General features: G+C 45.4%; 1 protein-coding gene across 3 annotated transcripts in view; it reads left to right on the forward strand.

Moving 5' to 3' along the window:
- Positions 1-14,656, forward strand: part of STXBP5 (syntaxin binding protein 5) — a 192,483-nt gene that overhangs the window by 122,456 nt on the left and 55,371 nt on the right. For 2 of the 3 annotated variants that reach the window (XM_077143412.1, XM_077143414.1), the window contains 3 exons: positions 5,298-5,449; positions 12,498-12,563; positions 14,356-14,403. In XM_077143412.1, the coding sequence (XP_076999527.1) occupies positions 5,298-5,449; positions 12,498-12,563; positions 14,356-14,403 (266 nt within the window). The remainder of the gene's footprint in view (positions 1-5,297; positions 5,450-12,497; positions 12,564-14,355; positions 14,404-14,656) is intronic. The other variant, XM_077143413.1, reaches the window with a different exon arrangement.

Here is a 14,656-nt window from a genome sequence, read left to right on the forward strand (position 1 = left end):
GATTTTCCTTCTTTCTACACTCTTTTCCATATCTCTCTCTTCTGTCTTTTCATATCTGACTCTAGTGCTCCCTTTAGTATTTCTTGCAGAGCTGGTCTCTTGGTCACAAATTCTTTCAGTGACTTTTTGTCTGAGAATGTTTTAATTTCTCCCTCATTTTTGAAGGATAATTTTGCTGGATATAGGAGTCTTGGTTGGCAGTTTTTCTCTTTTAGTATTTTAAATATATCATCCCACTGTCTTCTAGCTTCCATGGTTTCTGCTGAGAAATCTACACAAAGTCTTATTGGGTTTCCCTTGTATGTAATGGATTGTTTTTCTCTTGCTGCTTTCAAGATCTTCTGTTTCTCTTTGACCTCTGACATTCTAACTAGTAAGTGTCTTGGAGAACGCCTATTTGGGTCTAATCTCTTTGGGGTGCGCTGCACTTCTTGGATCTGTAATTTTAGGTCTTTCATAAGAGTTGGGAAATTTTCAGTGATAATTTCTTCCATTAGTTTTTCTCCTCCTTTTCCCTTCTCTTCTCCTTCTGGGACACCCACAACACGTATATTTGTGCGGTTCATATTGTCCTTGAGTTCCCTGATACCCTGTTCAAATTTTTCCATTCTTTTCCCGATAGTTTCTGTTTCTTTTTGGAATTCAGATGTTCCATCCTCCAAATCACTAATTCTATCTTCTGTCTCTTTAAATCTATCATTGTAACTATCCATTATTTTTTCTATGTTTGCTACTTTATCCTTCGCTTCCATAAGTTCTGCGATTTGTTTTTTCAGTTTTTCTATTTCTTCTTTATGTTCAGCCCATGTCCTCTTCATGTCCTCCCTCAATTTATCGATTTCATTTTTGAAGAGGTTTTCCATTTCTGTTCGTATATTCAGCATTAGTTGTCTCAGCTCTTGTGTCTCATTTGAGCTATTGGTTTGTTCCTTTGACTGAGCCATATTCTCAATCTTTTGAGCGTGGACAGTTATCTTCTGCTGCTGGCGTCTGGGCATTTATTCAGATTTCTCTTGGTGTTGGACCCAGCAAGGTTGTAATATTTTTCTGTGAAATCTCTGGGTTCTGTTTTTCTTATCCTGCCCAGTAGGTGGCGCTCGTGGCACACGTTTGTCTGCGGGTCCCACCAGTAAAAGGTGCTGTGGGACCTTAAACTTTGGAAAACTCTCACCGTCCTGGGGGTTCGCTAGCCGAAGCGGCTTGAGCCGGCCCGGGGTCCGAACGCAGGGAGGGTGTCCGAACGCAGGGAGGGTTGCTGGTCGCCGCAGCCAGGGAAAGAGCCCGTCCGAATTTCCTAGTCGGCCCTGGGCAACAAGCATGGCGGGAGGGCGCCAGCGGCAGCGGCCCGCCCGAGAGAGTGCACGTTCCCCGGGAGTCACGGGGTCACCGTTCTCCGCGGCCTGGGGGTTTCCGATCCAATTCTCTCAGTTGGTCCGGGGGCTGCGCGTGGTGTGGGCTCCAGTCGCCTTGGTTTCAGGGGACCACCTCTCCAATTCTCCCAGCCAGCCCGGGAAGGGGGAAGGGAGTAACTCCGGCCGCTTGCCACCCCACCCGGTAAGGCCCGCGCGCCTCGGCGATCTCACCCGAGCTGCTTCTCTCAGCCAGCCAGCCGTTCCAGGATGGGGTACGCTGTCTTTTTTTATCTCTGTTGTGGCTTTGGGCGCTTTCTGTATCGTTTCTACTCCCCTAGTAGGTGTCCTGGAGAAGAAACTAAGATCCGCGCGTCTTACTAAGCCGCCATCTTCCAGGAAGTCCAGAAATGGAATAGCTTTTAAAAACGGGAATTTAATAATTCTAGTTTACAGTTCTAACACAACGAAAATGTCTCAATTGAAACAAGTCTATAGAAATGTCCAATCAGAGACCTCCAGGGAAAGATACCTTGGTTCAAGAAGGCCCATGAAATTCAGGGTCTCTCTCTCAAGTGTACGGGCACATGGGAAACACAGAGTTCCTCTCTCATCTGGAAGGGCACATGGCAGACACGGCATCATCTGCTAGCTTTCTCTCCTGGCTTCCTGTTTCATGAAGCTCTCCAGGAGGCATTTTCCTTCTTCATCTCCAAAGGTCACTGGCTGGTGGACTCTGTTTGTTGTGGCTATGTCGTTCTCTTCTGCTCTCAGAATCTCTTTCATTCTCCAAAATGTTTCCTCTTTTATAGGATTCCAGTAAACTAATCAAGACCCACCCGAATGGGTAGAGACATGTCTCCAGTTTAGCTACCACTCTTGATTGAGTCACATTTCCAGGGAGATGATCTAATTACAGTTTCAAACATACAGTGCTGAACAAGGATTAGAAGAAATGGCTGCCTTTACAAAATGGGATTAGGATTAAAACATGACTTTTCTAGGGTATATACATCCTTTCAGACCAGCACAATCCATAATCATTACAGTCCTTTCTGTAACTGGTCATGAGGTCGTAGTTTGTATTTCTCACTACTTTTTTCTACTACCCATTCCATGTTCCCTTAACCCTCGGCAAACACCTCAGCTGGTCATGGTTCATTGCCTGGTGGGGTGACCCAAACCTTCATTTCTGAATGTCTGGGCCGTTGATAGTCCTGCCTCGGTTGGGTTGTTACAGTTTTCCATTGTGTTTAAGGATTCCAGCCCAGTGACAGCAGTTCACACCATGCAACCACAGAGGTCTGGAGGGATGACGATGCTGGTCTCACAAATTCTTTTCTCCCAGTTCTGGTAAAAGGTGCATCCTCTGGACATTCCTGGGGTGTGTGAGCAGGCTTTGCATGATAAATCCACTCTAACATTCCTTTTTCTCTAAGCCTCTGGATCCCCTCATCTACATTACACCAGGGCAGTTCTGACATTTCAACCTCAGGTAATGTCGGCCACCTTTGGATCCAGGTTTCAGCCAATCATCCAGACAAACTGTTAATGCTCTTTTTAACCCCTAGAGCTGCAACACTGAATGCAGAATCTCTGCTTGGTGGGCTCATATCAATAAATTCAGCCTGATTCAGCTTTATATTCCTCCCACCATTATCCCACACCCTTAATATCCATCCCCACACATATTCCCCTGGTTTCTGTCTGTATAGATTAGGAAACTCCGCGGTTCTCTCGGAGTGTAGTGCACCTGCTCACGGGTCACACTTTATGCCTCACTTTGGGGCCTTTGGGACTTCAGTCTGGTGAACGGGTCTTGAAGAAAAGAGGGGTGGTGGGGGTAGCTCACAAAGAACTAGAAGCGTCTTTCAAGTCAAGTACCTCAGCACATTCTGTTGCAGTTTCATCTGGTGAAGTAGGATTAGTCTCTGTGGGCCGAGGCCCGAGGACCGTGTCCTCAGGGGAGCTGCTTTCAGTGGCCGCCGCAGCAGGGCTAAGCTCTTCTGGGGAGGTGGGTGGCAGACTGCAGGGTGGGTTGGATATTGGGTCGCTGTTTCCTCTGAGCAGACCAGACAGGTTTACGTGGCAAAGACTCAGCAGCAGGATCCAGGGCTCCAGTGTCCCCACTGCCGTCATTATCAACCCTGTGTCCCCATTCCAGCTTTCAGGACTTCCAGTCAGTGCTCTTAACAGCTGACCCCCCTCAGGGCATTCGGTTTCCGTTGTGACTCAGCCACCCTTACCATGAGTCCCTGGTCTTGGTTTCAGAAATCTCAAGTCTGCGGCTACTAAAAGAAAATTTTCATTCAGAGCACACATGGCAACTTTCACATCCTTCATGTGGCACTGAAGTGGAGAATTTGAAACCTTGAGTTCACCCCTTTCTTTTATAGCTGTATGCAGCTTATTAAGGACAACCAGCCAACGTCATTATACTCTGAACTCCACAGAACTCTGCTAAGGTGTCAGCCACAGCCTTGCCTTGTATCAGCGTGAGCGTAACCGTGACCAGTGGTGACATTTTGTGTATCTCTATTTCCAACTCACGCCAAAGACTGTCGGTGGCATTGTGATTATTGGAAATAGATACATTAGTGCCTTTGAATCAATTAGAGTGGAAAACCAATTCCAAAAGCCCCACAACCAGTTTAAAAATCTCATCCTTAAGATTCTGTTTCTGAAGACCCACTCCAAGTACCAGAGCTGTGTTCACCAGGTTCTCTAGGAAAACAGAATCTACAGGAAATACATGTATATATAAATATTTCAAGACTTTTATAAGAATTATCTCATGCAAATGTGGTGGTGGCAAGTCCAAATTCCCTAGGCAGGCCACAGGCTGAGTGCTCCGATGTGAGTGTTGATGGGCTCCTGGGGAAGCTGGCTGAAGTGGGGATGGAAAACTCCCTCCAGCTGCTGTCACCACTTCTCCTTTTAAAGCCTCCGGCTGGTTAGACAAGAGAAGATTTGGTGCCGAAGCCTCTCCTCATTTGACTTGGGGTGCGGTCAGCTGTAGGTGCAGTGAACTGACTGGTGATCTAAGTCCATGATGAGATGCCCTCTCAGTAATGGGCTGTGCTTGTGTGGCCAAGCAGCTGGCCATCCCAGCCTGGCTGCATGGCTGGCACTTCCCTGTGCCACCCCTCGCGCTCAGCCTGCACCTAGTCTCCTCCTAAGCCTCCCCTTTGCTGTCCCGCAGTGTGAGAGCACAGCCGTCCTCTTGACGTGCTCCTGCCCGATCCCATAGCAAGCGCATGTTGGGTGCAATTCAGAGCAGCGGGGTGCCAGCCCCAGGGAAGCTGCCGATCGCCAGGCTCACACCTCACTGGGCCCCCAGCTGGGCTTTGTCCAGCCCTGCTGTGCATTTTTAAAATTTGAGTTTGTGGCCAAGATGTTACTTAATGTGAAAATCCATATTCATAGCATCTGTTGCCCGTCCCCACTCCTGCCTGGCAGCAGATGGGGCAGCCTTTGGGTGTGCGCTCTGCAGCCCCTCTGGCCTGGCCTGGCTCCCTGGCTCACTTCAGAGCAGGTCAGTGGCTGGGGCAGCTCTTGGGCCTCCAGTGGTGTGCACTGTGCAGCCTCCAGGCCTGGCCTGGCCCTCTGGCTCCCTTTGGAGCAGGTTGGCTGTCCACACCTGCTCCTTGCTGGGGTCATGTGGTTTGTGGCTCCTGATCTAAAACTGAGACGTTGGGTGGGACAATGCAAAGGGTGGACTGCAGGACTTAGGCTTCCCCGCTGCCTTCCCGCCCTCCAGACGGAGGTGAGGTGCCCTGTGGCCCTGCGGGGGCGGCTGAGGTGTGCAGCAAGTCTCCAGGTGCACCGAGCACACTGGGTAAATAACCTGGAGAGGTGGGGACCGCCCCTGCGCCGTCTGGTTTCAGACAGGAATTTCCTGAAAAGCCCCTTTTCCCCTGAAATATTTGTTGTTTCTCCTCTGTCCAGCGTGACTTTTGGCAACTGCGATGGCATCGTGGTGGTGGACTACCAGCAGAAGGCGGCCCTGCTCTGCCTGGGCATGGCCGAGCTGCATGGCGGCAGCGATCCCCACCGCAGGGAGCCCCGCTCGCCCCGCAAATCCCGGCAGCCGTCTGGAGGTGAGGAGCAGGGGGACTGGGGGGGGGACCTCTGCCATCCCCGCTCCCCACTTCAGTCTGTACGTAGCTGTCGCAAACCAGAAAAGGCAGGCCTCTCATTTTTGGTTTTCTCTTGTTATTGTTTGCTTTTTTTTTTTTTTTTTAACATTTTTTAAGTTTTAAAATATCACATATATACAAAGCAAAGAAAGAAAAAAGGTATAATTTTCAAAGCACCCTTCCCCAGTTGTCAGAGCAGGTTGCAGAGTTGGTCGTGGCCACCGCACCACCCCCACAGGCCCTTCCAGCCTCTCCTGCACATGGGGCTGCGGGGACATCAGCGCAGAGACTCAGCACCCCACGCGGTGGCTGAGCCCCTTTTCTCTGTAATCCTTCCGCCTTCCCCTGACTTTTTAAGAACTTAACAGTGTAAAAGAACCACAGTGGCAAACTTCTTTGGTTAAATTATGATGATGGGATAATTTGTCTCATTATTATAGAATGTATGTTAATTTTCTTCTAAGAACTTTATGGTACTGGTTCTTACATTTAGATGTTTAATCCAAGTTGAGTTAATTTTTGTAAAACATTAAAGGTAAATGTCCTCTTTCATTCTTCTGACGATTGATCTAGTTCTCCCATGCCCATTTATTGGAGACTGTTTTGTTCCAGTTCAGTGGATTTGGGGGTCTTGAAGATCGGTTGACCATAGATTTGGGGGTCTATTTCTACTCTCGATTCCATTCCATTGGTCGGTACTTCTATCTTTGTGCCAGTACCATGCTATTTGGACCACTGTGGCTTTATAATAAGCTTTAAAATCTGGGAGTGTTAATCCTCCCTCTTCATTCTTCTATTTTAGGATGCTTTTAGTTATTCAGGGTCTCTTACCCTTCCAGATGAATTTGGTAACTAGTTTTTCCAAGCCTTTAAAGTAAGTTGTTGAAATTTTTATTGGTACTGCGTTGGATCCGTAGATATATTTGGGTAGAATTGGCATCTTAACTGCATGTGACCTTCCCATCCATGAGCGTGGAATGACTTTCCAACTATTTAGATCTCATCTGATTTCTCTTAACAGTGTTGCATAGTTAGTTCTCTGTGTACCAGTCCTTCACTTCCCTAGCTAAGTTCATTGCTAGGTGATTCTTTTAGTTGTTATTTTGGATGGAATTTTTTCCTTAATTGACTCCTTGGTTAGGTCATTGTTTGTATATAGAAACATTGCTGATTTTTGCACATTAATTTATCCTGCCACCTTGCTGAATTTATTAGCTCAAGTAACTTTGTTGTAGATTTCTCAGGATTTTCCAAGTATAGAATCATGTCATCTGCACATAATGGAAGTTGTTTTTCTTCCTTTACAATTTGGTTGCCTTTTATTTCTTTTTCCTGCCAACTTCTAGCACAATGTTGAATAACAGAGGTGACAGAAGGAATCCTTGGCTCATTCCCGATCTTAGGGTGAAAGCTTTAAGCCCCTCACCATTGACTGTGATGTTGCTTATGGGTTTTTCATATGTGCCTTTTATCATGTTGACAAAGTTACTTTTGATTCCTACCTTTTGAAATGTTTTTATTAGAAAAGGATGTTTAATTTTTTTTAAATGCTTTTTCAGCATCAGTCAAGATGACCATGTGATTTTTCCCTTTTGATTTCTTAATGTGCTGTGTTACATTAACCGATTTTCTTGTGTTGAGCCACCATTGCACTCTTGGTATAAACCCCACTTGGTCGTGGTGTATAATTCTTTTATTGTGTTGTTGGATTCAATTTGCTAATATTTTGTTGCGGATTTTTGCATCTGTATTCATTAGGGAGATTGGCCTATAGTTTTCCTTTCTGATAACATCTTTACCCAGTTTTGGTATTAAAGTGATATTAGTTTCATAAAATGAGTTAGGTAGTGCTCCTTTTTCCTCAGTTTTTTTCCTCAAAAAGTTTGAGCAGGATTGGTGTTAGTTCTTTTTTGGAATGTCTGTTAAAATTCCCCCGTGAAGCCATCTGGCCCTGGGCTTTTCTTTGTAGAAAGGTTTTGATGACTGATGGAATTTCTCTACTTGTGATTGTTGAGATCTTCTATTTCTTCCTGAGTCAGTGTAGCTTGTTTGTGTGTTTCCCACAATTTGTCCCTTTCATCTAAGTTATCTAATTTGTTGGCATATAGTTAGTTGTTCGTAGTGTCCTCTTATGTTTTTTTTTATTTCTTCAGGGCCTGTGGTAGCAACTCCCCTCTCATTTCTCATTTTGTTTATTTGTATTCCTCTTTTTTTTTCTTCCTCAGCCTTACTAATGGCCCATCGATTTTATTAATTTTCTCAAAGAACCAACTTTTGCTTTTATCGATTCTTTCTCTTTTTTTTGTTCTCCTATTCATTTAACGCTGCTTTACTCTTTCTTATTCTCTTCTTCTGTTGCCTGTTCTTTCTCACGTTCCTCCAGGTGAGCAGGTAAGACCTTAATTTTTGCTCTTTGTTCTTTTTTAACATAGCCATTTGGGGCAATAAATTTCCCTCTCAGCACAGCCTTTGCTGTATCCCATAAGTTCTTAAATGTTGTTTTTTCATTTTCATTCATTTCCAGATAGCTACAGATTTCCCTAGCAATTTCTTGTTTGACCCACTGGTTGTCTAAGAGTGTGTTAGTTGCTCTCCATGTATAATCTGTCCTGGGGAATGTTCCATGAACCCTAGAGAAGAAGGTATAACCTGGTGTTTTCAGGTGTAACAACTTATATAAGTCTGTTAGGTCTAATTCAAGTTCAGTTCTTATCAAATTGCTTAACTTCTCTATTTCCTTGTTCATCTTCTCTCTGGCTGCTCTGTCTGTAGAGGAGAGTGGTGTATTGAAGTCTCCTACTGTTATTGTTGAAACATCTATCACTCCCTTCAGTTTTCTGTCTCGTGTACATTGGAGCTCCTTGATTGGGAGCATACACGTTCATGATGTTATGTCCTCTTGGTGAGTTGACCCTTTAATTAGTATATAGTGTCCTTCTTTGTCTCTCATGATGTCTTTATATTTAAAGTCTATTTTGTCGGATTTAATATAGCTACTCCTGTTTTCTTTTGGTTACAACTTGTAAGGAACATCTTTTTCCATTCTTTCACTTTCAGTCTATTTGTATCCTTGTATCCAAAATGAGCCTCTTATAAGCAGCATATAGCTGGATTATATTTCTTAATTCTTTCTGCCAATCTGTATCTTTTAATTGGTAAATTTAGTCCATTAACATTCAAAGTTATTACTGAAAAGGGATTTCTTGAATCTACCTTCTTATCCTTTGGATTTTGTTTGTCAGATCTATATATTCTTTTCCCTCTTTCTCTTTTTTTCCTTTAAGTTACCCTTAGTGGTACTCCTCAATTCTGCACCCTCCTCCAGACCTGCCTCTCCTGTCTGTTTTTTTTCAGCTGGCAGAACTCCCTTTAGTATTTCTTGTAGGGCCTGTCTCTTGTTGACAGATTCTTTCAGGACTTCTTTGTCTGTGAAAACTTTAATCTCTCCCTCAGTTTCGAAGAGCAGTTTGGCTGGGCACAGAATTCTTGGCTGTAAGTCTTTCTCTTTCAGGATATTGAATATTTCATACCACTGCTTGCTCGCCTCCAGGGTGCTAGTTGAGTACTCTGAACTCAGTCTTATTTGGTTTCCCTTGTATGTAGTAGATTGTTTTTCTCTTGCCACTTTCAGGATTTTCTGCTTCTCTTCAACATTTGACAGACTGATTAGTGTGTGTCTTTGGGGAAGACCTATTTGGATTATTCTATTTGGAGTTTGTTGGGCTTCTTTGACTTGCATCTTCATGTCTTCTGTAAAGTTTGGGAAGTTTTCCCCCATTATATCCTCCTCTAATCTTCCTAGCCCTTTTTTTCTTCTTTTCTCCTTTTGAGACACTGATGATTCTTCTATTTGTGTGCTTTGTTTTGTTTATCATTTCCCTCAGAGCCAATTCAGATTTTTCCATCTTTTTTGCTATTTACTGTTTTGAGTGTTCAAAAATCAGTTATCCTGATTTCGATATCCTGTATCGCTTATTCTTTCTTCTGTCTCTTCAAATCCATGCTGTGTGCCTCTAGTATGTTTTTTATTTGGTCAACAGCATCTTTAATCTCTATGATATCTGCTATTTTTCTGTTTATTCTTTCAAATTCCTCTTTATGCTTTTCTGGTGTGTTCTTGATCTCCTTTATGTCATTAGCCCCCCTACTGATTTTATTTGGTAGAGTTATATGAACGGCCTTTGATTAGTTGTTCCAAAGTCTGTGTCTCCTCTGGTATTTTAATTTGGTCATTAGACTGTACTCTATCTGTCTGTATCTTCATATCTTATTGATCTTCTGTTGTCTTTATGGCATGTAGATGTCTTGATAGGGTTACTTCAGTGGCTGTTTTCCTTCAGTCGTCTGAAGCTCTACATTTGTAGGATGGGTGTGGAGCAGGTTGGGGGTGTAGGGTGGGGTGCAGTGGGGTGACGGGTTGTGCTGCAGTTGTGTGCACGGGTCAGGGACGTTATGCTGGTGCTTGTGAGTGTGGGGCGTGGCTCGCAGGGTCATGGTCGTGCTTCGTGGGGGCTGTGGGGTGGGGTGCAGCACAGGCAGGCCTTGGAGCACTGGAGCAGGGTGTGGCAGGAGCTGGATAGTGAAGCAGATGCACGTTGGCTGGTACTTGGGCAAGATGCAGTGGGGCGCGTGATGCCCGTGGGTCACGGGTGTCAGGGTGTGGGAAACAGGGCAAAGAAGTTGGGGCACAGGGAGGGCAGGGTGTGGGTGTTGGGGAGGGGGCTCCAGGCAGGGGTGCTGGGAGCGCAGTTGGGTGAGGGATGGGGTTCAGGTGCGTGGGGTGTGGGGGCAGTTTTGGGTTTGGGGTGGGGCAGCATGCATGAGGTAGCGTGTTCCAGGGGCGTGGCTTGGCTCGCCTCCCTGCCCCCTTCTTGTCTGGGCACTCCTGAGGGCTCCGGGCCTCTGACTGGAAATGGGCACACTGAGCTGTCTGCACTGGCCAGCTGGTCCTCAGTTCTCTGTGTCTCAGCTCTGCTGTTTCAACCAGGGCCACCCCGTGTGGTATGGAAGAGCCTCGGGTCGCTTACGCCCTGGAGTGGCTCTCCGGCCTTTCTCCTGGTGTGGACTCCACCTGTCCTGCTTGGCCGTCTCCCCAGAGTCCACACCCTTTTGTATAGAGCTTAGTAGAAGTGGACAAAAATGTGAAGGGCTAAAAATTTCTGAATTGTTGCTTCTGCTCAGTGCTGTGTCCTCGGCCCTGTACAGCCCAGCGGTCTAGCGCCATGCGAGAGCACGTGTGTGTGAGCCCCTCACAGCCTGAGAGCACATATGTGTGAGCACCGCATGGCCTGGGAGCATGCTGCCAGCATGTCCTCGTCCCCTCTCTGAAAAAGCCAGCTCTTTGTCTTTGCTTTTTTTTCCAGAACCATCTTTTGATGAAAATTATAACAAAATAAACCTGTTGATTGTTATACAAAAACTTTCTTCTCCATGAAGAGAAGTAGTTTATAGTTCAAAATGGAAAACACTCCATAGAAAACCCACTTCAGTACCCGGTGTTCTCATAAAGCTCTCTTAGCAAGAGGGGAGCCACGACCCCTTGTTGTCATCAAAGCAGGAGTGCAGGCACCTCACTTCTGAGCTCTTGCCTGGACCCAGCGGTCCCAGCTCTTGATGTTTTCAGTTCACAGTAACTTCTAAGCCCCCATTGCAGACTCAGGGCGGACATGGGGATGCTCCCTGGGTACCCGGTGTTGTGTCAGGGCCTCGGCTTCTTGCCAACTGCACACATTACTTTGCTGGGTCTCTGCTGAGAATTTAGACAGGCTGGTTTTATAGCTCATCTGTATCTGTGAAAAGAGACTTTGGAACGTAAAAAAAAAAAGCATATATTTTTCCATAGGTACAACCTTTTGAGATAAGTAATGTGCAGTAATTTTAAGACTGTACATTTTAAAATGCAAAATATTTCCACAGTTGTTATTCAAAATGTTATAAGGGAGCTGTTTAGACCCACCTAGGGGAAACCACTGAGGTTTGAGGTGAGTGTTCCTACGAAGCCAGAATTACCAGACGTATTGCCCAATGTTTATGCAGGGGAAATCCAATAGGAATATATCTTATGCCCCCAAATTTCCGATTTTAAACAAAATCTGGCAATATGTGTAATGTGTTAAAGATATCATCTCTTTTGGAAATGCTAGGTCAAACCTATGTTATTTGTCTAACTGGTAATTGCTGTGTTAGATTGAGGTGTTCTATTAGAAAGACCCCTGTGTTTGTGTCTCATGCCCACTGGGAGCGGGCAGCAGTGCAATGCTCTCGCCTGCTGGTGTCTCAGCAGCCAGAGCTCAGGTATACTGTGGGCAGGAGACGAGTGTGTATGTGTGCAGAAGACGAGTGTGTAGCTGTGTGCAGGAAACGAGTGTGTAGCTATGTGCAGGAGACGAGTGTGTATGTGTGTAGGAGATGAGTGTGTATGTGTGCAGGAGACGAGTGTGTAGCTGTGTGCAGGAGACGAGTGTGTATGTGTGCAGGAGACGAGTGTGTATGTGTGCAGGAGACGAGTGTGTAGCTGTGTGCAGGAGACGAGTGTGTAGCTGTGTGCAGGAGACGAGTGTGTATGTGTGCAGGAGACGAGTGTGTAGCTGTGTGCAGGAGACGAGTGTGTAGCTGTGTGCAGGAGACGAGTGTATGTGTGCAGGAGACGAGTGTGTATGTGTGCAGGAGACGAGTGTGTAGCTGTGTGCAGGAGACGAGTGTGTATGTGTGTAGGAGATGAGTGTGTATGTGTGCAGGAGACGAGTGTGTAGCTGTGTGCAGGAGACGAGTGTGTATGTGTGCAGGAGACGAGTGTGTAGCTGTGTGCAGGAGACGAGTGTGTATGTGTGCAGGAGACGAGTGTGTAGCTGTGTGCAGGAGACGAGTGTATGTGTGCAGGAGACGAGTGTGTAGCTGTGTGCAGGAGACGAGTGTGTATGTGTGCAGGAGACGAGTGTGTATGTGTGCAGGAGACGTGTGTCTGTGTGCATCCGCATGCGGCTCACCTGTTCTCTGTCTGTCTCTCCAGCCGGCCTGTGCGACATCAGCGAAGGCCCTGCAGCCGCAGACGATCGCTGCAAATCTCCGACTTCTGGTAATTTGCTCTTTTTTCTGCTAATAACTATAATTCTGCAGAACCCAGCATCGCTTACTGCTGTTCCTTGTATACGTGAGTGTTTAGAGTGAGTCTCTTGCATCACCTGTTTGTACTTTACTCCTTCCTGCCCTCTTCGCCTCCTGAGGAAGTGGGAGGGGAGCAGCAGCTCCGGTGCCTGGGCTGGAGGCACGCGAATGTCTGCGCAGGCTTCTCGGGGCTCGTGCGCAGGTGAGCCGTGCTGACCCTGGCTTCCGAGTCAGGTGTGTCAGCGCCTGCCTTGACATGGTCTTGAATAAGCCGGGAGTGGAGAAAAGGGGATGGCCTGTAAGCTGCTGTTCTCTAGTCCTTGGACAGAATCCCCTAGAATTTACAAAAGATTTGTAACAAAATGTAATGATAACTGAAGACAGTGGTTCTGACCTGTCTGGTTTGTGTTTTTAATAAAAGAGATTTCTAATACCATTTTATAGGTGCCATTAAAGCTGTTGCCTTTTTGTGTCCCAAAATAGGTTTTGGGGTAACTCTGTTGTGTATTAATGTTCCACAGGAACATTATTTTTAGTATCTTTTAGGTTTCTTTAGAGTGAGAGGATCCTGAATGTATTATTTTGTCTTAGGGGCTGGCTGTCTGCGGACCCGGGCCTGGGCCCTTGGTGGCCTGGTAATGCCCACGTGGCCTCCCTGACCTCACCCTTCTCTTCCGGGTTCCACTGGCAGCTACATCTCCCTCCTTACTGTAGCATCTTCTCTGTCTGAATTCCATTCTGCTCCTCAACACCATCCTGAGCCAACTGGGCCGCGCCTTAACTGAGGTTTCCTCCTCTAAAGGCCCTTACAGTGGCTTCCCACGCTCCGGACTGCTTACGTTGAAGGACATGCATCCTGGGGTCCGTTGCTCCAAACTAGCATTTTATAATTTAGGGTTAATAAATTTCTTATGCTATACAAAACTGGAGTTTCTGGCTGAACGAGAGTATTTATGTTTTCACTAAGGCAAAATAACTCCCATTTAGAGAACTTTTGTTTGTTTATTTCTTTAAACACAACAAAAATGTCCAAGATAGGGATTCCAACTACATGTTTTTAGGCAGGGCAAGTGAGAGGAATAGAACATTTTTGGTGGAAAGACAGCAGAGTTAAAATAATCTCTAAATTACAGGCTGTAAAATCATGACTTGTCCAAATTATGATGATTGAGTCAAAGTGAAAAATTCTCTCATTGATCTTTATGCATGGTATGCATGGTATAATTTCACATTGGTAGATTGCTAATCAAATGATTATGGCAAGTTGAAATTCTAAGGATTATTTATGGTCTCAGGAAATTACCTGATGATAGATTACATTTAATGTTTGCATCCGTGAAGGCTTAGTCTGCCCTGGAAAGTCCTGCCCTAGATCACGATTCCTCCGTAATGTTGTAAGAATTGTTACCTGTGTAATGATAGCTCTTTTTTGTCCAGATTCTGGGAGGTGTTTAGAGACTCCCAGGTGATCTCAATTCTTCTTGGTGACGTAGGAGCTTGTTTAGAGGTTCCAGGTGATCTTTGTATTCTCTGTTGGAATGTGGGAGCTGTTTGGACATTCCCAGGTTGTTTCTTTATAGTTTTCCTACGACACCCACTGCCCTGACTGACCCTTGTCCTTCACTCACGTGGAACAAAAAGTGAATAATTTTATAGAAAAGAGTATATGGTGTCTTTATTTTAATGCATGTTCTTTTATTTATGTTTAATTCCTAAATTTATGTGAATGAATCTTGACGTTATTGTAAAAATATTATTTTCAGTGAAGACCCAAGACAGAAAGTTTTCCACGAGGGTAGCCAGTGATATAGGTAGGAAATACAGTTTCTGCTTTGTTTCTAATCTCTTGCCTCGCTATATGTACTGCTAACCTAACACCGGAAAATTAGCCAGTGCCTTATGTCTTGCATTTATTAATTTGTTATTATTTGTGCTAAGCAGTAATCTTTTGGGCTGTGTCTCTTCTAAACTCATTACAAAAATCATCATTGAAGATCATTTGCACGGTGTCCAGTGGTAGAATGCCCACCTTCCATGTGGGAGGCTTGGTTTGTTTCCTGGACC

This window comes from Tamandua tetradactyla, chromosome 25, assembly GCF_023851605.1.
Source record: "Tamandua tetradactyla isolate mTamTet1 chromosome 25, mTamTet1.pri, whole genome shotgun sequence".
NCBI classification, from domain to species: Eukaryota; Metazoa; Chordata; class Mammalia; order Pilosa; family Myrmecophagidae; genus Tamandua; species Tamandua tetradactyla.